The 22,977-nt window shown below is 38.2% G+C and overlaps 1 protein-coding gene across 2 annotated transcripts in view; it reads right to left on the bottom strand.

Moving 5' to 3' along the window:
* Positions 1 to 22,977, bottom strand: part of mxd3 (MAX dimerization protein 3) — a 111,514-nt gene that overhangs the window by 42,381 nt on the left and 46,156 nt on the right. For both annotated transcript variants that reach the window (XM_051933565.1, XM_051933566.1), the window contains exons 3-4: positions 19,889 to 19,918; positions 13,485 to 13,599 (exon numbers count right to left, since the gene is read on the bottom strand). In XM_051933565.1, coding sequence (XP_051789525.1) covers positions 13,485 to 13,599; positions 19,889 to 19,918 — 145 coding nt within the window. The remainder of the gene's footprint in view (positions 1 to 13,484; positions 13,600 to 19,888; positions 19,919 to 22,977) is intronic.

The following is a 22,977-nucleotide window of genomic DNA, read 5'->3' as shown; positions in this document are numbered from 1 at the left end:
TTTATCAAATCACATGAAGTGCACTGCCTAATTTTCAACAATTCTGTGTTCCACTATAAACCACATACACCCAGGCAGAATGAAAAAAATAAAACAGAATGAAACAAATAAACAAAACAGAGTACTAGAGAACACAAAACTGAGGCTGCCATAAGCAGAGCCATCATTTTCATTATTATTGCAAGAACAATGATTGGGGATAAACAGCTGTAAACAGTGTATACACATATGTATCAAACCTTCCTCAATGTACCTATTATCAAAATTTTTCAAGATGTCTTATAATTTAGTATTATTTGCTTTGTCAGTCATTCTGAACAAAATATTGCTGCTTGGCTATCCGATCCATAAGGCAGGACTCATCAGTTACATCCTAATTCAGAGCCCTTAACTGCCTGTTTAGATTTAAACAGTTGGAATTAGGTTTGAATTGTTGCATGTTTGCTTAACCGGCCATCAGTTAATAAAGAGGTGCAAATGATAAAGGAACCACCAACTTTCAGCTAATATGTCTCCATTTAAAGCTGTGTACAGTATATGCATTATGAAATACCTCAATTAATAAAATGTTTTGAAATAATTTAATTATAAAACTGGTAGAATGAAAACCTGCAGCTACTTCAGCTCTCCAGGACCGTAACCAAGGACCCATGCATAAGATATTACATGGGTTTTAACTTTGCTTTCATGTTTCTGGTTTTAAATACAGTTGATCCTTTTCTGACATGTTTAATAGCTAACAGTTCCCCTAGACAGAAATATGGATTGGGCTGTAAACACACATCCTGATTGACCCTGGTTCTTTCTGCATTTCCTCAGGTAGCACAGGTTTGTTAGTGCAAGTGAAACATTTCTGCATATATTATATCAAGCTCTTGTTACAACTGTACTTTTTTTAAGCAGTTGAGGTTTTAACAGTACCAATGAGGTCAAGATACCAACAAAAATGTAAAAAGTTAATCAAGTCAAGTACAGCTTTATTGTCATCTCAACCATATACATTAAAGTACACTATAAGACGATAGCACTTCAGATAAATCACAAGAGGATGAATGGGAGGGGGCAACAATAATATATTATCTATACATATAACTACACATATCTCTCTCTTATATATTATATATATATTATATACATTGTATATATTATATATATATACACACATTTTATATATATATACATATACACACACACACATTATATATATATATATATATATATATATATATATATATATATATATATATATATATATATATATATATATTCACGGCATTCGAAGTCTGTGTCACAATCTGTTAGTGTGGGTGGTTACCTACCAGGTAACGCTTTGTGGTTGGCCAGCAATCTGCTAACATCCGCCACGGTGCCCTCAGTACCACACACACACACACACACACACAGTTGGGCAAAAAAGTATTTAGTCAGCCACCAATTGTGCAAGTTCTCCCACTTAAAAAGATGAGAGAGGCCTGTAATTTTCATCATAGGTATACCTCAACTATGAGAGACAAAATGAGAAAAAAAAATCCAGAAAATCACATTGTCTGATTTTTGAAGAATTTATTTGCAAATTATGGTGGAAAAAAAGTATTTGGTCAATAACAAAAGTTCATCTCAATACTTTGTTATATACCCTTTCTTGGCAATGACAGAGGTCAAACGTTTTCTGTAAATGTTCACAAGGTTTTCACACACTGTTGCTGGTATTTTGGCCCATTCCTCCATGCAGATCTCCTCTAGAGCAGTGATGTTTTGGGGCTGTCGCTGGGCAACACGGACTTTCAACTCCCTCCAAAGATTTTCTATGGGGTTGAGATCTGGAGACTGGCTAGGCAACTCTAGGACCTTGAAATGCTTCTTACGAAGTCACTCCTTCGTTACCCAGGCGGTGTGTGTTTGGGATCATTGTCATGCTGAAAGACCCAGCCATGTTTCATCTTCAATGCCCTTGCTGATGGAAAAAGGTTTTAACTCAAAATCTGATGATACATGGCCCCATTCATTCTTTCCTTTACACGGATCAGTCGTCCTGGTCCCTTTGCAGAAAAACAGCCCCAAAGCATGATGTTTCCACCCCCATGCTTTACAGTAGGTATGGTGTTCTTTGGATGCAACTCAGCATTCTTTCTCCTCCAAACACGACGAGTAGAGTTTTTACCAAAAAGTTCTATTTTGGTTTCATCTGACCATATGACATTCTCCCAATACTTTTCTGGATCATCCAAATGCTCTGTAGCAAACTTCAGATGGGCCTGCACATGTACTGGCTTAAGCAGGGGGACACGTCTGGCACTGCAGGATTTGAGTCCCTGGCGGCGTAGTGTGTTACTGATGGTAGCCTTTGTTACTTTGGTCCCAGCTCTCTGCAGGTCATTCACTAGGTCCCCCCGTGTGGTTCTGGGATTTTTGCTCACCGTTCTTGCGATCATTTTGACCCCACGGGGTGAGATCTTGCGTGGAGCCCCAGATTGAGGGAGATTATCAGTGGTCTTGTATGTCTTCCATTTTCTAATAATTGCTCCCACAGTTGATTTCTTCACACCAAGCTGCTTACCTATTGCAGATTCAGTCTTCCCAGCCTGGTGCAGGTCTACAATTTTGTTTCTGGTGTCCTTTGACAGCTCTTTGGTCTAGGCCACAGTGGAGTTTGGAGTGTGACTGTTTGAGGTTGTGGACAGGTGTCTTTTATATTGATAACGAGTTCAAACAGGTGCCATTAATACAGGTAACAAGTTGAGCACAGAGGAGCCTCTTACAGAAGAAGTTACAGGTCTGTGAGAGCCAGAAATCTTGCTTGTTTGTAGGTGACCAAATATTTATTTTCCACCATAATTTGCAAATAAATTCTTTAAAATCAGACAATGTGATTTTCTGGATTTTTTTTCTCATTTTGTCTTTCATAGTTGAGGTACAGTGAACCCTCGTTTATCACGGTTAATCTGTTCCAGACTCTACCGCGATAAATGAATTTTCGGGAAGTAGGATTCTTTATTTATAAATCGAATATTTTCACAGTTGAAGTACAGAAAACCTGTTTACGACCTTCTAAATAAGTTTTTTTAATATTATTCGAGCCCTCTAGACTTGAAATAACACCCTTTAGTCACCATTACACTCGTATTACCCAATATATTAGACAAAATAAGAGAAAATAAGACATATTAGACATTACAAATATATTATTATTGTATTGTACATTTAATTACACACACACACACACAGTTCTTACACACAACCACTAACCTATGAAGGCATGAGCTCAGTAGGAGAGTCTTCAGGTTGTAAGCTGGAGCGCTGATCGCACCCTCAGAGGACACAGATGCCCCTGGGAAAACCCCTGAAACAGCTGACAGTCTACCTTCACATTGCTCCTTACCCTTTTTACTTGCGCTATAACACTCGATAAACCTCTCACGCGGTACTCCGCTTACTTAAAAGTATTGTGCAGCGCCTCTCAGCTTTGGAATTGGTTGTTTTGTTTCTCTCTCTCTCTCTCTCAGACATTCTCTGCTCCTGGCGGAACTGTCATCTCTGACTTGTCATGGAGCACGTTTAAACTTTTGAAAAGAGACAAATGTTTGTTTGCAGTGCTTTGAATAAAGTTCTTTTTTTTCTACAACCTCTTGTGTATCTGTGCAAATCTGTGACCCAAGCATGAGAAGGTGGTGCAGTATCTTCAGCAGGTGCGTCGTTGTCTTCTTCCGCTAAAGGAGTACTAGGAGTAGGCAGTGGGTGTCTGGGTGCGCGGCTGAAGAACATCTTGATAGGCAGTTGCTGGCGCTGTCTTTTCATATGCGTGAGGAGGCTTTTGTAGGGTATTGCCATCTTTGATCATATCCAAGAGTTTCACCTTCTCCTGGATGGTAAGCATCTTCCTCTGGCGCTTAGTTTCATTGTCAGAAGGCTTGGAAAAAGCAGCACGTTTAAGAGCCATCGTGGGGCTTAGATAAAAGTTCTCAGAAAGCGCATGCGTAGTGACGTAAGCGTGTATGAGAAAAAATCGCGATAGAGTGAAGCCGTGAAAGTCGAGGCGTGATATAGTGAGGGATCACTGTATACCTATGATGAAAATTACAGGCCTCTGTCATCTTTTTAAGTGGGAGAACTTGCACAATTCGTGGCTGACTAAATACTTTTTTGCCCCACTATATTATATTATATTATATTATATTATATTATATTATATTATATTATATGTATATATATGTATATATATATATATATATATATATATATATATATATATATATATATATACACACACACACACACACACACAGTGCATCCGGAAAGTATTCACAGCGCATCACTTTTTCCACATTTTGTTATGTTACAGCCTTATTCCAAAATGGATTAAATTCATTTTTTTCTCAAAATTCTACACACAACACCCCATAATGACAACGTGAAAAAAGTTTACTTGAGGTTTTTGCAAATTTATTAAAAATAAAAAAACTGAGAAATCACATGTACATAAGTATTCACAGCCTTTGCTCAATACTTTGTCGATGCACCTTTGGCAGCAATTACAGCCTCAAGTCTTTTTGAATATGATGCCACAAGCTTGGCACACCTATCCTTGGCCAGTTTCGCCCATTCCTCTTTGCAGCACCACTCAAGCTCCATCAGGTTGGATAGGAAGCATCGGTGCACAGCCATTTTAAGATCTCTACATAGATGTTCAATCGGATTCAAGTCTGGGCTCTGGCTGGGCCACTCAAGGACATTCACAGAGTTGTCCTGAAGCCATTCCTTTGATATCTTGGCTGTGTGCTTAGGGTTGTTGTCCTGCTTAAAGATGAACCGTCACCCCAGTCTGAGGTCAAGAGTGCTCTGGAGCAGGTTTTCATCCAGGATGTCTCTGTACATTGCTTCAGTCATCATTCCATTTATCCTGACTAGTCTCCCAGTCCCTAACGCTGAAAAACATCCCCAGAGCATGATGCTGCCACCACCATGCTTCACTGTAGGGATGGTATTGGCCTGGTGATGAGCGGTGCCTGATTTCCTCCAAACGTGACGCCTGGCATTCATACCAAAGAGTTCAATCTTTGTCTCATCAGACCAGAGAATTTTCTTTCTCATGGTCTGAGAGTCCTTCAGGTGCCTTTTGGCAAACTCCAGGCAGGCTGCCATGTGCCTTTTACTAAGGAGTGGCTTCCGTCTGGCCACTCTACCATACAGGCCTGATTGGTGGATTGCTGCAGAGATGGTTGTCCTTCTGGAAGGTTCTCCTCTCTCCACAGAGGACCTCTGGAGCTCTGACAGAGTGACCATCGGGTTCTTGGTCACCTCCCTGATTAAGGCCCTTCTCCCCCGATCGCTCTGTTTAGATGGCCAGCCAGCTCTAAGAAGAGTCCTGGTGGTTTCGAACTTCTTCCACTTATGGATGATGGAGGCCACTGTGCTCATTGGGACCTTCAAAACAGCAGACATTTTTCTGTAACCTTCCCCAGATTTGTGCCTCGAGACAATCCTGTCTCGGAGGTCTACAGACAATTCCTTTGACTTCATGCTTGGTTTGTGCTCTGACATGAACTGTCAACGATGGGACCTTATATAGACAGGTGTATGCCTTTCCAAATCATGTCCAATCAACTGAATTTACCATAGGTGGACTCCAATTAAGCTGCAGAAACATCTCAAGGATTATCAGGGGAAACAGGATGCACCTGAGCTCAATTTTGAGCTTCATGGCAAAGGCTGTGAATACTTATGTACATGTGCTTTCTCAATTTTTTTTATTTTTAATAAATTTGCAAAAATCTCAAGTAAACTTTTTTCACGTTGTCATTATGGGGTGTTGTGTGTAGAATTCTGAGGAAAAAACTGAATTTAATCCATTTTGGAATAAGGCTGTAACATAACAAAATGTGGAAAAAGTGATGCGCTGTGAATACTTTCCGGATGCACTGTATGTCTGTCTGATCTCTTTTCACGAGAGAACTACTTAATGGATTTAGATCAGGTTTTTTCTATAATTTGCTTGAACATTCCGGTTCATTTTATGACTTCTCTCATTGCGCAAAGTATCATAGTTCGCTTGCTGCAGCGATTTATTAGGGCAAAGCGAAGAGAGAGGCTGCAGGCCAAGGGGAGGGGGAGGCATAAAATTAATCAATTGGTGCTCAAATTATTTGACATGCTGTCTTGGACATACACTTTAACAAATACTGTTTTAGAACATAACGATTCAGTTCATTATCCTACAGTATTTTTAAACTCCATTAATCCTCCTGGCATGCTGCCCCACAACTTAGCATTGAAAGTAGGAGCACCGATTATCCTTTTGAGAAACCTGAGCCCACCCAAACTTTGCAATGGTACCCATCTCCAGGGGCCTCAAGCATAACGCCGTGCATAGAATCCAGACTAAAACATGGCGTACGGACAAAAGCGGAAATGTGCGTACACACTAAAAAATCCAGATGCATAAATCTATGCGTACTCCAACTTCCACGTTCTTCCACTACATAAATGCTGGTCGCCATGAAACGTAATGCACATGCACGCGCCTGCTGCCACTCCCCAACTCCTCCAAGAATTACACCTCTTTGAATATGCAAATCAATATAAATAACCCTTAAGCTCAGCATTCTGTGAAAAGACAATGGCAAAAGCACGTGGGAAAACAGAAGAATTTCAGCGAATACCAAGTGGAGGCAAAGAAAAACGTACTATTTGTTGGTTTATGCAGTGATAAAACAACAAAATGTTGTTGATCGAGTAACAGAGTGGCGGAGAAACTCGGAAGTTCAAGTTCAGAAAGTCGTAAAGTGTCCGAAATAAATACGAAAGTGGTCAGATAGTTGTCATGAAAAGGCGAGTCGTAGCCCACCATCTGAGTGTCATATGGAAGCATATTAGGGTACAGAGAAAAGTAAAACAAAATAGGAACACAGTTGAAAAAAAATGTTCAAATGTCAACTTTAATCTCGAAATTTCCACTTTAATCATGTACTTTATTTTGTCATCAAAGTAGAACATCATAAACTTCTTCTTAAAATCATTTAATTTACTACTTTCTCGGATCCCATCGTAACTAAAGTAGCACATTAAATGCTTCTTTCTACTGTATGTGTTCTTTTATGTGCTCTGTGTGTGTGAATCACTACATGCTTCTTAAATGGGTTTTCTCTTCTGCTGACAGGACACAAAATACATTACATTCATGATATTACAGCTCTCTGAACAATTTAAATATTAAGATGTATACTTGATACCATTTTCATAATGACAGGAAATAAAGCATGTATTAAAAATGGGTACACAGCACCCTGTCTAGAGATTGTTCCTGCCTCCTGCAAGATGCTTGCTGCACTGTGCGTGACCTTCGATGAAATAATTTTACTGCAGCAGTACTGTCTCTCTCAAACGTACTAACCTCCAATTCCTGTCCTTGCATTTCTTTCTCCAAGTAACCAATCGCCACACGATCAGCTCTGTAAGAGATGCCAAGCCATCTCAAAGCTTAGAACGCAGATTCGTCAAAACTTTTATGAAACATTGAAATATCTTCATAGTACATGTTTAATTATTCCATCCATCTATCCATCCATCCAGGGTCACGTCAATCCCAGAAAGCATACAGTGTGAGGCAGGAACAATCCCTGAACGGGGCGCCAGGTCGTTGCTAGCGCTGCGCCACCGTGTCCTCACATGTTTAATTATTAACAATATACATTATTTTAATGAAGTTTATTTTTATGAAGTGTATCTGTATAATGCAATAAACATGCTTTGCTGCATTTCATCTTAAAAATGATATCAAGAGCTCTAAGAAGATAGAGCTTGGAAATCTAAATTGACTTAGAAGCCAGTCGCCATCATATGTAAATACACACTTTATAAAGTGGCTCAGGTTGTGTAATATTACAACTGTAGTGCAAGTTTACAGTGAAGTGATTGTACTTATAAGTACAAACTGTTCTACCAGGAACAATTGGACTGATTGAGTGCGTTTAGAGCACTTGGGATGAAACTGTTTCTGAACCATGAGGTCCCTACAGGAAAGACTCTGAAGCGTTTGGCGTATGGGAACAGTTCAAATAGATTTCGCGCATGGCTGAGACAGCGTGTGCAAGATGCTGTATACCAATAATACGATCAGCTGCTGTACAGTTGAAAATGTGTATGGCTTTACGCCAAGTTTAGTTTTTTATACATCACAATAGGAGCGTGGAAACGGGAGTACACAACATTTTTGTGCGTACGCACCGTTTATACATGAGGCCCCAGATCTGTTTGCTTCAGAACAACATCATAGAGGCGATAATCATCACATTTCTCTAATCGCGACGTACATGCCCTTTCAATTCAAGAGATTACAGTTCCTGGTGAAACTTTGCTTGCAATGTCAATTAACAAGGCCCAGGGAAAGACACTCAAGTTGGCAGGGGTTGACCTTAGCTCACCATGCTTCTCACATGGTCAGCTTTACGTTGCTTTCTCCTGGGTTAGTTCCCCAAGAAACCTATATGTCCTCGCCCCTGATAACAAAACCAAAAATATTGTGTATCAAGAGGCCCTTGGATAGGAAGCCTATCAACATAAATTGTTCTCAATACAAATTGTATTTTTAAAAAAATTATCGATTTTTAATGTTTGTCCTGTTTCACTACTTCACAGGCTGAGCTTTGGGTGACAGCTAGTACTAAATATACAAATACCTATACAGCGATCCCTCGCTATATCACGCTTCGCCTTTCGCAGCTTCACTCTATCGCGGATTTTATATGTAAGCATATTTAAATATATAATCGCAGATTTTTTGCTGGTTCGCGGATTTCCGAGGACAATGGGTCTTTTAATTTCTGGTACATGCTTCCTCAGTTGGTTTGCCCAGTTGATTTCATACAAGGGACGCTATTGGCAGATGGCTGAGAAGCTACCCAACTTACTTTTCTCTTTCTCTCTCTTGCGCTTTCTCTGATCCTGACGTAGGGGGTGTGAGCAGGGGGGCTGTTCGCACACCTAGACGATACGGACGCTCGTCTAAAAATGCTGAAAGATTATCTTCATGTTGCTACCTTCTGTGCAGCTGCTTAGTGAAGCAACATGCTGCACGGTGCTTCGCATACTTAAAAGCTCGAAGGGCACGTATTGATTTTTGCATGTTTGTTTTTCTCTGTCTCTCTCTATCGCGCTCTCTCTGTCTCTCCCTGCTCCTGACGGAGGGGGTGTGAGCTGCCGCCTTCAACAGCTTTGTGCCACGGTGCTTTGCATACTTAAAAAGCCAAACAGCCCTATTGATTTGTTTGCTTTCTCTGTCTTTATGGCAGTCTCTGCTCCTGACGAGCACTCCTTTGAAGAGGAAGATACTGTATGTTTGCATTCTTTTAATTGTGAGACAGAACTGTCATCTCTGTCTTGTCATGGAGCACAGTTTAAACTTTTGAAAACGAGACAAATGTTTGTTTGCAGTGTTTGAATAACGTTCCTGTCTCTCTACAACCTCCTGTGTTTCTGCGCAAATCTGTGACCCAAGCATGACAATATAAAAATAACCATATAAACATATGGTTTCTACTTCGCGGATTTTCTTATTTCGCGGGTGGCTCTGGAACGCAACCTCCGCGATGGAGGAGGGATTACTGTACTTAAATATGAAAATATATCTAGCAAAAAGGACTTTGGGGAGGGAGGCACATTGGGGAGTCTTTAACAAATGCAGACTATAGACTAAGGACTATAAGAAACAGTGTAAAACACCAGGAAAGTAGTGTAAACATGTACTACATGTGCAATTCTTTAGTGCAATTACAATGTGTAAATACAGTTAGGTCCATAAATATTTGAACAGAGACAACTTTTTTCTAATTTTGGTTCTGCACATTACCACAATGAATTTTAAATCAAACAACTGCAGATGAAGTGCAGACTTTCAGCTTTAATTCAGTGGGGTGAACAAAACAATTGCATAAAAATGTGAGGCAACTAAAGCATTTTTTAACACAATTCCTTCATTTCAGGGGCTCAAAAGTAATTGGACAATTGACTCAAAGGCTATTTCATGGGCAGGTGTGGGCAAGTCCATCGTTATGTCATTATCAATTAAGCAGATAAAAGGCCTAGAGTTGATTTGAGGTGTGGTGCTTGCATGTGGAAGATTTTGCTGTGAACAGACAACATGCGGTCAAAGGAGCTCTCCATGCAGGTGAAACAGGCCATCCTTAAGCTGCGAAAACAGAAAAAACTCATCCGAGAAACTGCTACAATATTACGAGGGGCAAAATCTATAGTTTGGTACATCCTGAGAAAGAAAGCAAGCACTGGTGAACTCAGCAACGCAAAAAGACGTCAACGGAAGACAACAGTGGTGGATGATCGCAGAATCATTTCCATGGTGAAGAGAACCACCCCCTTCACAACAGCCAACCAAGTGAACAACACTCTCCAGGGGGTAGGCGTATCGATATCTAAATCTACCATAAAGGGAAGACTGCATGAAAGTAAATACAGAGGGTGCACTGCAAGGTGCAAGCCACTCATAAGCCTCAAGAATAGAAAGGCTAGATTGGACTTTGCTAAAGAACATCTAAAACAGCTAGCACAGTTCTGGAAAAACATTCTTTGGACAGATGAAACCAAGATCAACCTCCACCAGAATGATGGCAAGAAAAAAGTATGGAGAAGGCGTAGAACAGCTCATTATCCAAAGCATACCACATCCTCTGTAAAACACTGTGAAGGCAGTGTGATGGCTTGGGCGTGCATGGCTGCCAGTGGCACTGGGACACTAGTGTTTATTGATGATGTGACACAGGACAGAAGCAGCCGAATGAATTCTGAGGTGTTGAGAGACATACTGTCTGCTCTAATCCAGCTAAATGCAGTCAAATTGATTGGGCGGCGTTTCATGATACAGATGGACAATGACCCAAAACATACAGCCAAAGCAACCCAGGAGCTTATTAAAGCAAAGAAGTGGAAAATTCTTGAATGGCCAAGTCAGTCACCTGATCTTAACCCAATTAAGCATGCATTTCACTTGTTGAAGACTAAACTTCAGACAGAAAGGCCCAGAAACAAACAGCAACTGAAAGCCGCTGCAATAAAGGCCTGGCTGAGCATTAAAAAGGAGGAAACCCAGCATCTGGTGATGTCCATGAGTTCAAGACTTCAGGCTGTCATTGCCAGCAAAGGGTTTTCAACCAAGTATTAGAAATGAACATTTTATTTCCAGTTATTTAATTTATCCAATTACTTTTGAGCCCCTGAAATGAAGAGATGGTGTTAAAAAAATGCTTTAGTTGCCTCACATTTTTATGCAATCGTTTTGTTCACCCCACTGAATTAAAGCTGAAAATCAGCTTCAACTGCATCTGAGTTGTTTCATTTACAATTCATTGTGGCAATGTACAGAATCAAAATTAGAAAAAAGTTGTCCCTGTCCAAATATTTATGGACCTAACTGTATGAACAATTGTGCAAGTATTTTTCGAAAGAGTAAGGGTGCACATATGGACAAGAATGTTAGCATGTAAACATAACATTGTAGGCATTGTAATCAGGAAGCATAACTCTGTTTGGGACACTAGTATGGACTGCCTGGGGCATGAACTCACTCAGAGAAGTAGCTGGAAGAAAAGGATTTTGGCTAAGCTACTGGCTATTATGTACTATTATCTCTGCATGGCACCCTGGTCAAACATGGGAAAGGCTGATTCTACTACAGTGCTCTTCAGAGCACTATTTAGAAGTCTTTCTTACCAGCTGTCATTAGATGTTATAACATAATCTCTGACCAGACAAGAGCATCCCTTAGACCAGAACTATAGCAAAAAAAGGTCAAAACATTTAGTTTTGTTGACCCAGTAAACACATGCAAGAGATCACAAAGTGAAGATAAATTATTGGAATAAAGATAAATGAAACGTAGTAGTCTCTATAGGCCTTGTGCATCTATAGTTTAACCACTTCAGGACTAGAGTTGGGTGATGTGTAAAATTATCAGATTAATTGTATCCAGGGTCTGGGCATTATATTTTCAACTGAGTAGGCCAACATTGTTGTTCTGCAATTCCTATAATTTTTAATTTGACCACAGGGTGTTATCATTGTTAACAGCCATGCGCTACAACAAGGTATACAGTATAGAAAAGCACATATGGATGAATGGAAGGCTAAGAAATCACCCTTGCCAATTTTGGCTTCAAAGCAAATGAGATGTAAACAAAAAGACTTAACCAACAAAGTAGAAAGATGTTGCTGTGAAAGATTAAAATTAACTAACTTGCTTAGTCATTTACGCAAAGACCATCTAGTCAACAACACAAGTTTAGCTAATGCTACTCGCACAAGCACTAAAGGTTTGTCTCACCAGCCGCAAATTATTGGCACTTCTGAAATTAGAAAAAGTACAAAATATATGTAAGGTAACAAGACATGGACACATCTTACCACAGCAATGTTATTCACATTTAGACATGCTTCAGGCAAAGTATCATTTTAAAGCATTTTTTTTTCATAAGCCACAAACATCAGCATTCTACTGTATACATCCCAAAGGCTAAACTTATTGGTGTAAGAGATAATCAGTTATAGCTTGGAGTAAAACTAAGTAGTTTCCCTTTTGAGGCAGTAATGAAAAATGTGTATCCTATCAATCATTATCAAAACCACCCTTAATTTCACAGAGTCACTTCTGTTTTAGCAGACTAATGTATATATGTCTCCTGTAGAGTGAATCACAGAACATTGAATGCTCTTGCTTGCTGATGGTCTACTTATTGTAAAAATATTAGATAAGGTATTAAAGCAAGCAATGGCAACAAGATATCGCAACACCACTGCAACATACTTTCAACAGATAAATGTTTTTGAGGGAATTTATAACCTGCTTAATCAAGTGGTTGAACTTAATCGACAAAGTAACATCCATTGCTAAGTAATCAATCATTGACTGCCGATTTATTGCCCATTGGCACAAGCCTACAGAGACCCACAAAAAAAGTTCTAATTTTTTCGTTTTCAGTATCTCTCTCTCTAAACAAGTTAAAGGTGCTAGGCTCAGTTGTGGGCTCACTTTAGTATGGAGGAGTTTAACTAACTCTGGAAATCCCTACCCTAGCCTTTTTTCTTAATTCAGTATTCAAGGAGTAATTCATTCCAGGGTACCATTCATACCAGACAGTTGTTTACCGAAACTTGCTCTTTCAAGGACTCCCTAGGTAACAGTGTGGTCTTCTTCAAATTAGCCAGTAACTAGCACACTAAAGTTCAGTATTCAGCACCACTGTCCACTAAAACAGAAATGCCTCCATGTATTGTGAAAAAAGCAGTATATTCAGTTAAAATAGGGATGTTGAAGAACCTTCATGCTCCACAAATATGGACTGCATGAAGTAAGTCCCTTAAAACCAAAAGGTACGTTTATTTATTTGTATATAAAAATAGACAATTCACTGAATATCAGTGGCCAGTTGCTCAAACTGTCAGTCATACAGCAAATTAACATCTATAGAATTCACATTTCTCACCTTGATATGTAGGCGTGCATGCTGTAAGAGGTTTAGTGTTGTATTTCTCATGGAGTCCGAAGTCAAAGGCACTTGTTTCTTCAACTGTTCCAAGCAGCGTCTTAGCTGGGCCCGCCTATTATGAAAACAAATGAAAGCAATAAGAAGAAAAACAATAAGAATAAACAAAGTGTTACTTATCAAAATATTTTAATACTGTGACAGAAACGTTTAATCTATATTCTGCTTTCAATATAGAGTTGCTGCCCTACCATTCATTCATCTCCCCAGGAAGGGTCTTTCAAAAAAATAAACCAATAAATGTAGATTTATTTCCTGTGAAAACCAATTAAATAAATCAGGATGCACATAAAGGGTTGAAATCTTAGCATTGCTCTTTTCTTGCTGATCATTGTTTTTAATGATCAGCAAAGCAAAATTTTTAAATGAACACTGTATTAACAATTATGATGCCAATTACAGGACAATATAAAAAGTAATACTTTTTAATGAATACCTGCGGTAATATTATGAAAACAAACTCCAACTAGTATACAACCCGTAAAAAACGATCCCAATCATAAATGGTCTGTCCAAACCAAGGTTATTATAGTTAATGAAAACTAAAATCAAAACTGAAACTATCATTAAAAAAACATTTTCGTAAACTGAAATAAAATAAACAACAAAGCCGAAATGAAAAACTAAAAGTAAACGAAACTATTAAAAGTAGCTAGAAAGACTAACTGAAATAAAATAATAATATACTAAAAATATTTTTAATTTTCATTTTTGAATTAATATTCTTTCCATTAGTCTTTAACCCTTGTAACTTTTAACTCTAAAACAGGAAGTAATCCAACATGAGCCACTCACATATTTTCATCCAGTGAATAGCGGGTGGTGACGGAGAGCGGGAGTTCATACAGCATTTGTGGTGACAGAGCAAGGTGAACACAGGCACATAAAGTATTTGAAATAGAAAGCGAATTGCTGTGCTGCTTTTCTTTGTGCTTGTTGTATATCAATATGTAATTCAAATGCCTGAAATCAGAATATGCTAGTCAACAAAACCTTTAACGTATGGACAGAAAAATCATGACCGAGTAACGTTTCAGTTTATTTCTCAGAAGCATGCGTTTTGTTGACAATAATTCACCTGCCACTTCACACAGGAGAAATCCTTTCTTAAAATAAAACGGCACTGATCGAGAGACTGACTAGGTCATAATACAAGATCAGCATATTGTTGCTGACCAATCACTTTTGCTTTAAAAAATGAAGCGATACAAACCTTGTAAAATTCCTGAGTTGGCAATGTCTCTACTGAACTACAGGTAGGTAGGTGAAGAGAGTCTGCCAACCAGTGAAAAACTAAACATACTAACGTGTTTTTGTATTTATTCTTATTTATTAATTTGTCTTTTTCTAGGTTATATTCATAGCTCAAAATACCTGATATTGTGAAAATAATCCAGTAGCAGAATTATGTTTTAAAATATTTGTCCCCCTTTTTTCAATTTTTCTCTCCCTCTCAAAATAGATAGTTGAAATATCATATTAACATCTTAACATCAGCCATATCTTACCATACCAACATACCAGGAATTTTTCCTGCCTTGTATCCAAACCGCTCCAGGTTTCCTGCCATCCTGCTCTAGATAAACAGGTTTAGATAATATATTGTTCCTAATCTCATATGCCGTCTCTGTTATTTTGTGCCTGTCCAAACTCCTATTACCTACTCCTGCTGTGCTCATTAAGGGTTTACTGTTCTTATGCTTGGCTATTTAAGTCTCACTGCCCCTAACCTTGACACTAAATGCTTGTTTTTCTTTGTTTCCCTCAATACAGCTAGGTGGGGTCTACACACTGATTCAAGCTTAAGAGCACTGTTTTTCCTAAACCCCAGTGATTTTCATGATCATACTTGTCAGAACAAAGTAGAATCTATTTTCTGATTTTTTTAATATCTTTTCAGGCTGGCAGGTGGCCAAATTCTGTCTATAAATTGAATGTGCCTGAGATGGAATCCGAAATCAATATGGCTGGCAGAAAATAAAAAGCCCAGTATGAGAGATTTTTGAATGCAATATTGAAGGCATTCATTATAAGCACATTGTTTTGGAGAGAGATGTGTTGTGTGGTATAGACAGAGTAAAATTCACCTAAATAACAAATTGGCCTATCCTAGGCAATAAAAGGAAAAGATAAAAATTGCCAACAATCAGCGCACATTTGTTCAGCACAAATGGCATAGAATATTTTAAAATAATAAAAATGTATAAAATTGTTCATATTCAGTATCTGGTTTTGATTATGCTCATTTTTAAACAAACAAAAACAAAACCATATAGTAAACCATGTAGTGTAGTAAGCTTCCACTAACATACAAGTCTACAGTTCTCTCTGATTGTGAAACAAAACTCCATAGTAGATCTTTAACCATACCATCTCTCTCTATATCTATATATCTCTATCTCTATATAAAATCCAACATCTGTCTATCTGTTTGCTTTTCACGAGAGAACTACTTAATGAATTTAGATAATTTTTTTTTGCTTTATTTTGTAATCGTACTTCAGTAGCTTGCGCTGTGTCAAAAACATACAACTGTCCATATCCTGGAGAGGTAGAAGTGTTGGCGTGTAGTGGAGAGATTTGGTGATAAATTTGCCTGTGTATTTTAAAACAGTATGGTCTGTGGCCAGGAGGTTGAGTTATCTGTGCACCCATGGAAGCAAACGCTACAGAAGAGTTGTATTCTCGAATGTGTTCACGATAATTTTTAGCTTCTGATGTTTGCTGTGTAAGAAGCTGTTGTAAAGACACAGGTGGCTCCCGCAAAGGTGGTAAAGCTACTTTACCGTTGTGGCAGCACCTCGAGTACTTGTTGGATGTATTACGCTCAGCAGGCCAGTATTGCGCATGACATGGAAGAGGACGAATAGGAATCGAGAAATGCCGTGTCAGCTGCGTGTGGGCGGGACCAGTTTTGAAGTGGAAGCAGGACGAACCAGAAGAGAAATATATATAAGAGATGCCTTGTCTGAAGAACAACAGATGAGGAGAACAGAGCGATGTCAGAAGAGAGTGTCAGCAACATGCGGCTGTTTCCATCTGATTGTCAGCAAAGTATTTCATGACCAGCTTAGAGTGCTAGATCACAAGCCGCCTGTGACATACATCCTTGACATCTTTACTTTTTCGTCAGCTTTTTCAAAAGAATATATACAGTATAGTGGGGCAAAAAAGTATTTAGTCAGCCACCAATTGTGCAAGTTCTCCCACTTAAAAAGATGAGAGAGGCCTGTAATTTTCATCATAGGTATACCTCAACTATCACAGACAAAATGAGTGTTATATATCTGTCTTTACTATCAATCTAATTTTCTATCATTCTTTGTTCTATTTGGTATTATTCATGTAATAAATACCACTCTGCTTTTAACTTTCTATGCTTTGTCTTCATGTCTAGAGTGATTGAAGTAATAAATTAGATTTATTTGAACACCTAGTGCAGCCGCAAGTTTGCCATAGGCTCCATGCTGCAAGGTTTATTAAGGGTGGAGGGTGTGAGCTCCACCCAATAGTAGGGACCAGTACGTAAAGTAAGGCATTCTTGGTTGATAAATGGCCTATAGACAAGGATGTTGAAAGTAATATTTACGTCTGAGATATATTTAAAATACTGTATGTTGTTCGTGCAGACAATAAGTAAGTCACTTGAAGTGTCAGAAGAGTGACAGGTTGTAGTATTCATAGGGCACTTGTGTGGTTAAAAGTGCTAGAGATTAACCAGCTTTGTGTGTGTCATTCATGGGGCACTGTTGTAATTAGGGTCTGTGCGAGTCTCTTGAAGTGCTAAGAGAGTGACAAGTTGTGTTTTCATAAGGCACTTGTGTGGTTTAAAGTGCTAGAGATTAACCAGCTGTGTGTGTGTGTGTGTCATTTATATGGCACTGTTGAGGTTCTGTGTGTATGTGTATATCTATATATATATATGTATGTATGTATGTATGTATGTATGTATGTATGTATGTATGTATGTATGTATGTATGTATGTATGTATGTATGTATGTATGTATGTGTTAATCATAAGGTGTGACAGTAGTTCAACCCGGTAACGAACCTGATGAGTTCACTTACCCCTAAGTAAAGGGTAAGTAGAGGGACATATCAAGAGAACACAGCAACATTTAGTTGTGGCATTGTTAATCCATGTTTTTTTAAACACTATGTTGATTGAGGTTGGACAAGCTATGGCAAGACTTTCTTTCCTGAAATTTCAACCTGTGAACCTAAAGTCAGCCAGTAACTGAAAAAAATGTTTTCTGTTCATGAGTATGTTAAAAGTGAGTGGATTTAGCTAGTCAAATGAAAATCTAGCGAAGAAAAGGTAGAATTCCAGAAGGGACAGGGGAAAAGAACAAGAACAATCAGTAAAACAGGTTCTCGGAGAAGGGAGTAGAAGTAGCAGAAGGAGGGCACAACCTGAAATTGTGTTTAATAGCAGCAGCAGAACATTTTTTACTGAATGCTAGGGGGCTTTGCCCCCTGCTCTCTTAGCCCACCAACCCCCCCGCCTGCGTTTCGCGCCAGCAACTTCGCGTCTCTATCGCTTGCATATGTGGATTTCACTTTCACCAAACAACAAAAAACTTTTAATTCTCGCAGATAGGCCTCTTCATTCGGAAAAAACACTACTTTTCCCTGATGGCAACACAAATTAGATGATCTACAAATCTCTAACTTAAAGTTTAAAGCCAAACAATATCTACATACTTCTGTCATATCACTTTTTGCCATATATTTGATCTCTTTTCGGTTTTACCTTTACATCAATATGGCATTGAATTTTGATTCCGTGTTTGGAATTACATCGTGACAACGCAATGTATAACAGCCTGTGAGTAAATATTGTTTCTTTCTCTCTACAAGAAATGTGTCTGACAATTGCATTCACGCAAATGAGAAATGACTGAAACGTGTGTGTGGTTATGTGGGCAGGACTTTTCTAAATCTTTGCATAAGCTCTTGTCTTGCGGGGCTTGAAATTTTCTCTCGTGGGATTTCACTTTCACCAAACAAATCTTTTAATTTTCATGGTTATGCCTCTTCATTGGGAAGAAACATTACTTTTTTTTTTCCCTGATGGCAACACGAATTAGACAATCTACAATTCTCCGACTTAAAAGTTTAAATCTGAACAATATATTCGATCTCTTTCCGCTGTTCCCTTATTTCACCAAGTAATAATTTCCATTTGTTTGCACTGTGATCTTTACTATTTTAATATAATTTTCATACTTTCATTATCTCTAGCCTGCTCTGCATGTGCACCACTGCAACATTTTTGAATTCTTTACGACGTTCTACTTTGTCATCTATTCTTTCTTTTATTTCCAGCCCTAGGCGTGATTAAATCTTTTGGCACAAAGACTTGTCTCGTGGGACATGAAAGTGTCTCTCTGAGAAAATCATGTCTCGTCTCCTTCCACGGTCCATCCCTATTGTCTTGGTCTCTAAGCCTGACTGAAGTTGGAGGTTTTGCAATGACTTCCGGCGGCTTAATCAAATCTCCCAATTTGACGCCTATCTGATGCCACAAGTGGACAACCTCATCGAACATCTAAGACAGGCAGAGTTCTTGACCACTCTTGACATGATGGAGTACTGGCAGGTTCCGTTAACGGACCGTTAACTAAGGTTAAGGCTGCATTTAGCACCTCTAGTGGTTGCTGGAAGTATTGTGTTCTTCCATTTGAGTTGCTTTGAACACCCACGACCTTCCAACGTCTAGTGGATAAAGTGCTAACTCCTCATAACTCTTCTAATGCTGCCTACCTGGATGATATCGGAACACCTACAGTAAGTCCAAGTAGCATTGTGGACATTAGGGGAAGCTGGCCTTCGTATTAATCCAAAGAAATCTTTCTTTGGGATGAACAAAGCTAATTATTAAGGCTACCTAGTGGGCCAGGGTACTATGACATATACAAATGTTTTCAAACAAAATGAAAAGGTGACATATGAATAGGCATGTCAAACCAAAATACGTGGTAGCGCAACAAGTTAGAGATAGGTTTCTTCACATTTTGCTTAGTACCATGTTAAATACAATTAATTTCCAATCATTTCACAATTCATAGTTTCATCCTGCTGTATTTTATCAGTAACTGATACAGAACATTATTTCTGTGCATATTTATGCATGTCGTTAGTGTTTCTAGTCAGCCATAGAATACCCAAACAAAGACCAATTAGGAAGCTAAACTGAACATTTAAATTGCTTAAAATGCTAGTGATATACAGATTTTACAAACTGATTAAAAAGCATTTTCATAACATTAATCACAGATAAATTGTATTAATATTACTAGTCAATTTCAGACAGTTGAAGACAACCATATGTAGGGCTCACCTGTGTTTCTCAAGTTCATTATGTACAGTCCTAGAAGGAAAAAAAAATCTGTTAGCAAATTCCAGTAATAACTTTACAGAGGATAATATAAAATAAAAAATGACAACTATAAACTGGGAGGGACCCAATCTTTTTAAACAAAAATACAGGGTATGTTGACATGTATTTTAAACTTTCAAACAGCACCTCCTGAATGAGTGTTATGTCACACCACATTACACTATGGGACATGGATGGAATCTTTAGAGTATTGCACTGGATTGTTTACTATGAGGAACACCTGCAGTAATGACATACTATGAGAAACCACAACAATTTTATGAAAGAAAAAATGAATAAGCAAAAGGATGGCCAAAATAGAAGGGATCATATTGGGACAAACAAAATTGGGATACAAAGTAATGCTACTTAAATAAGTTGTTTTCAATAAATATGAACATGTAAAACTCTGCATACTTTATTGTCAAGTTAAAAAAATATATAAACCTTTAGAAGCATGTTAACAATTTATTAATAGCTGGGGGTAAGGTCTAAAAATGTACAAATTTACAACTAATTGCGAGAACACAAATGCCCAACCATGAAATAGTAGCTTTACAGCATGTGTGCAATATCAATACAACATACTGAACAATACAATTTATGTTTGGAATCGCATCCTTTGGATCCAATGTGAAAATGCAAGGACAGGCATGATTTTTTTTTTTAATTTATAAAGTGTGTATTATGATTATGAAAAATAACAGACTTGAAAAATGCCAAAACTACTTTTAAATTTGCAGTTTAAATATATAGCATTCAGGAAAGTTACCTCATTCACTCCTATTTCACAAAATGGACCACTTCAACTCTGTCAGTTTATTACTACTACTTTTTTCAATTAACCAAGGATTAGAACTAGAACTACAGTACTGCAGTAAAATTAACAATAAACCCAAATTCTTAATTTTCAGTATTGAATTCCATTTAAGCTTAAGCTGTATTTTTACATCTTTTTGACCATGATAGTTTTAAATGGCTTTACCTAGTTTATTATCCACATTCTGGGCCAGACCTCTTTGCAGAGGTAAATAAGAAAGCTGCAAGCAAATCTGACTGATAATGTAACTAATCATTATTTCTTGTTCAGATTGTGTATTATACACAGTAGAAAATCATTAATATTTTCAACTCTACAGCAATATCCTCATATGTATGACATCTGCCCAATCCTTAATAGTTATTGGGACATTATAATTTGATAACTTATGAGCACACATTCAATGCTATAAAAGGAATACTAACACACTGCTGTTCTAATGTGAACTAGTTAAGGCCATGTCATATTACACAAATTTCCCAGCAATTTTCAGATGCAGACTTAATTTACTTAATCTTAGCGAGTCGAAGGCAGGTGCAGCATACTCTCATGATAGTTGGTTGTGTAGTTTGTCATACCCATTGATTCAGTCCTTCCAGTCTGCAATACACCTGACAAAATCAAATAGATACGACTTTTGCCTTAAGTCACAGAGGTAAGCTTGTGTACATGCAAGAGCAGACATGCATATAATGCAGCTACAAGGAATATGGGACACAGGTGTTTTGGACCTGACAAACAGAAAAGATACTTGTTTGTCTGATGTCACGTGTTATATGAAGACAAAATGAATGGGGGATAAAAAGGGGAAGAGATTGAGGCTGAACTTGAAGTTCTTGAAAAACCTTCTCACAGGCACCAGCTCCGTTACTGCCTACATACTATATCAGCTGTCAGAAAAAGGCTTGAAATAAATACCTTGTGTATTAACTTTCCAGTTCTGTTTCACATTACCAGTCTTTAAGTGTGACATACTTTCTGACTAAGAGTCTTGTAATGGGACAACAGTTTAATGCAAAACATTTCTTCCATGCAGTTGGTATCAGCATTTAAGACTATCATAAAGTCTATTTTACCAGACCACTGACCTGTTACAGCTTTTGATGTAGCTGTTTATGTTGCTGAAAGATAATGTGCCGAGATATTGATTTGTCTTTGTGATAACAGTGTCCATTAAACTTAAAAAACTTTTACATTCTTTTTTATCTCCTTCTGTCTTCAATGCTTGACCACTAAAAACCGTGAAACACATCCTCACAGACCAACTCTAGTGCCAACCAACTTCCAGAAAGAATCTGCACATACTCTTAAATTTACATAGGCCTGGGTAGGTATGTGAGCCAGGTAGTCTAAGATCTTCCACCCTTACTTTCTACAGGGACCGTTGGCCACATAGAGGTTTATTTTCTCAAAAACTTGTCAGTATTACATTAAATTGATTATTTCAGAATTTCTGCCAAACAGTCTGCCATTTTCACAAAATATATTTTGTTATTGCTTATGTCCATGTACGAATTCAGAATTTAAAAATTATTTTTTCCAAAGCTGCTTGCACTCAATTACTCCTGAGAGACTGCATTCCATTTGTCAATGTACCATTTAAATATACAGTATATTTTCCTTTCATGAAGTCTGTCACATTTTATGGATTATACTCATGAAGATTAGTCTGCAGGCGGCACAGTAGTAGTGTTGCTGCCTTGCAGTAAGGAGACCAGGATTCGTGTCCTGGGTCCTTCCTTCATGGAGTTTGCATGTTCTCCCAGTGTCTGTGTGGGATTCCTTCAGGTGCTCCCACACTCCAAAAGCATGCAGGTTAGGTGTACTGGTGGCACTAAATTGGCTCTAGTGTGTGTGTGTGTGTGTGTGTATGTATGTATGTATGTTTGCACTGTGAGGGACTGGCACCATGTCCAGGGTTGGTTCCTGCCTTGTGCCTTATGGTTGCTGGGATAGGCTCCAGCACCCAACCTTGGCCCTGTTCAGGACAAATTGGTTTAGAAAATGACTAACTGACTGACAATTAGTCTGTCTTCAAAAACTAAAAGAATTACACAACTGTAGTGTTTGCAGATTCATATTCAGCCATGAAATATGCTGCTTTGGCAGTCCTACTAACCGCATGTGTCTCCGAGATTAAGCATTTCTATAAACGCAGTACACGTCATATTAATAGTAAGATGTACCTTAGGTGACAAAGCACTGAAATATTAAATAAAATATTATTTTT

This window comes from Erpetoichthys calabaricus, chromosome 11 (assembly GCF_900747795.2).
Source record: "Erpetoichthys calabaricus chromosome 11, fErpCal1.3, whole genome shotgun sequence".
NCBI classification, from domain to species: Eukaryota; Metazoa; Chordata; class Cladistia; order Polypteriformes; family Polypteridae; genus Erpetoichthys; species Erpetoichthys calabaricus.
This window is presented reverse-complemented; position numbering and strand designations above follow the sequence as displayed.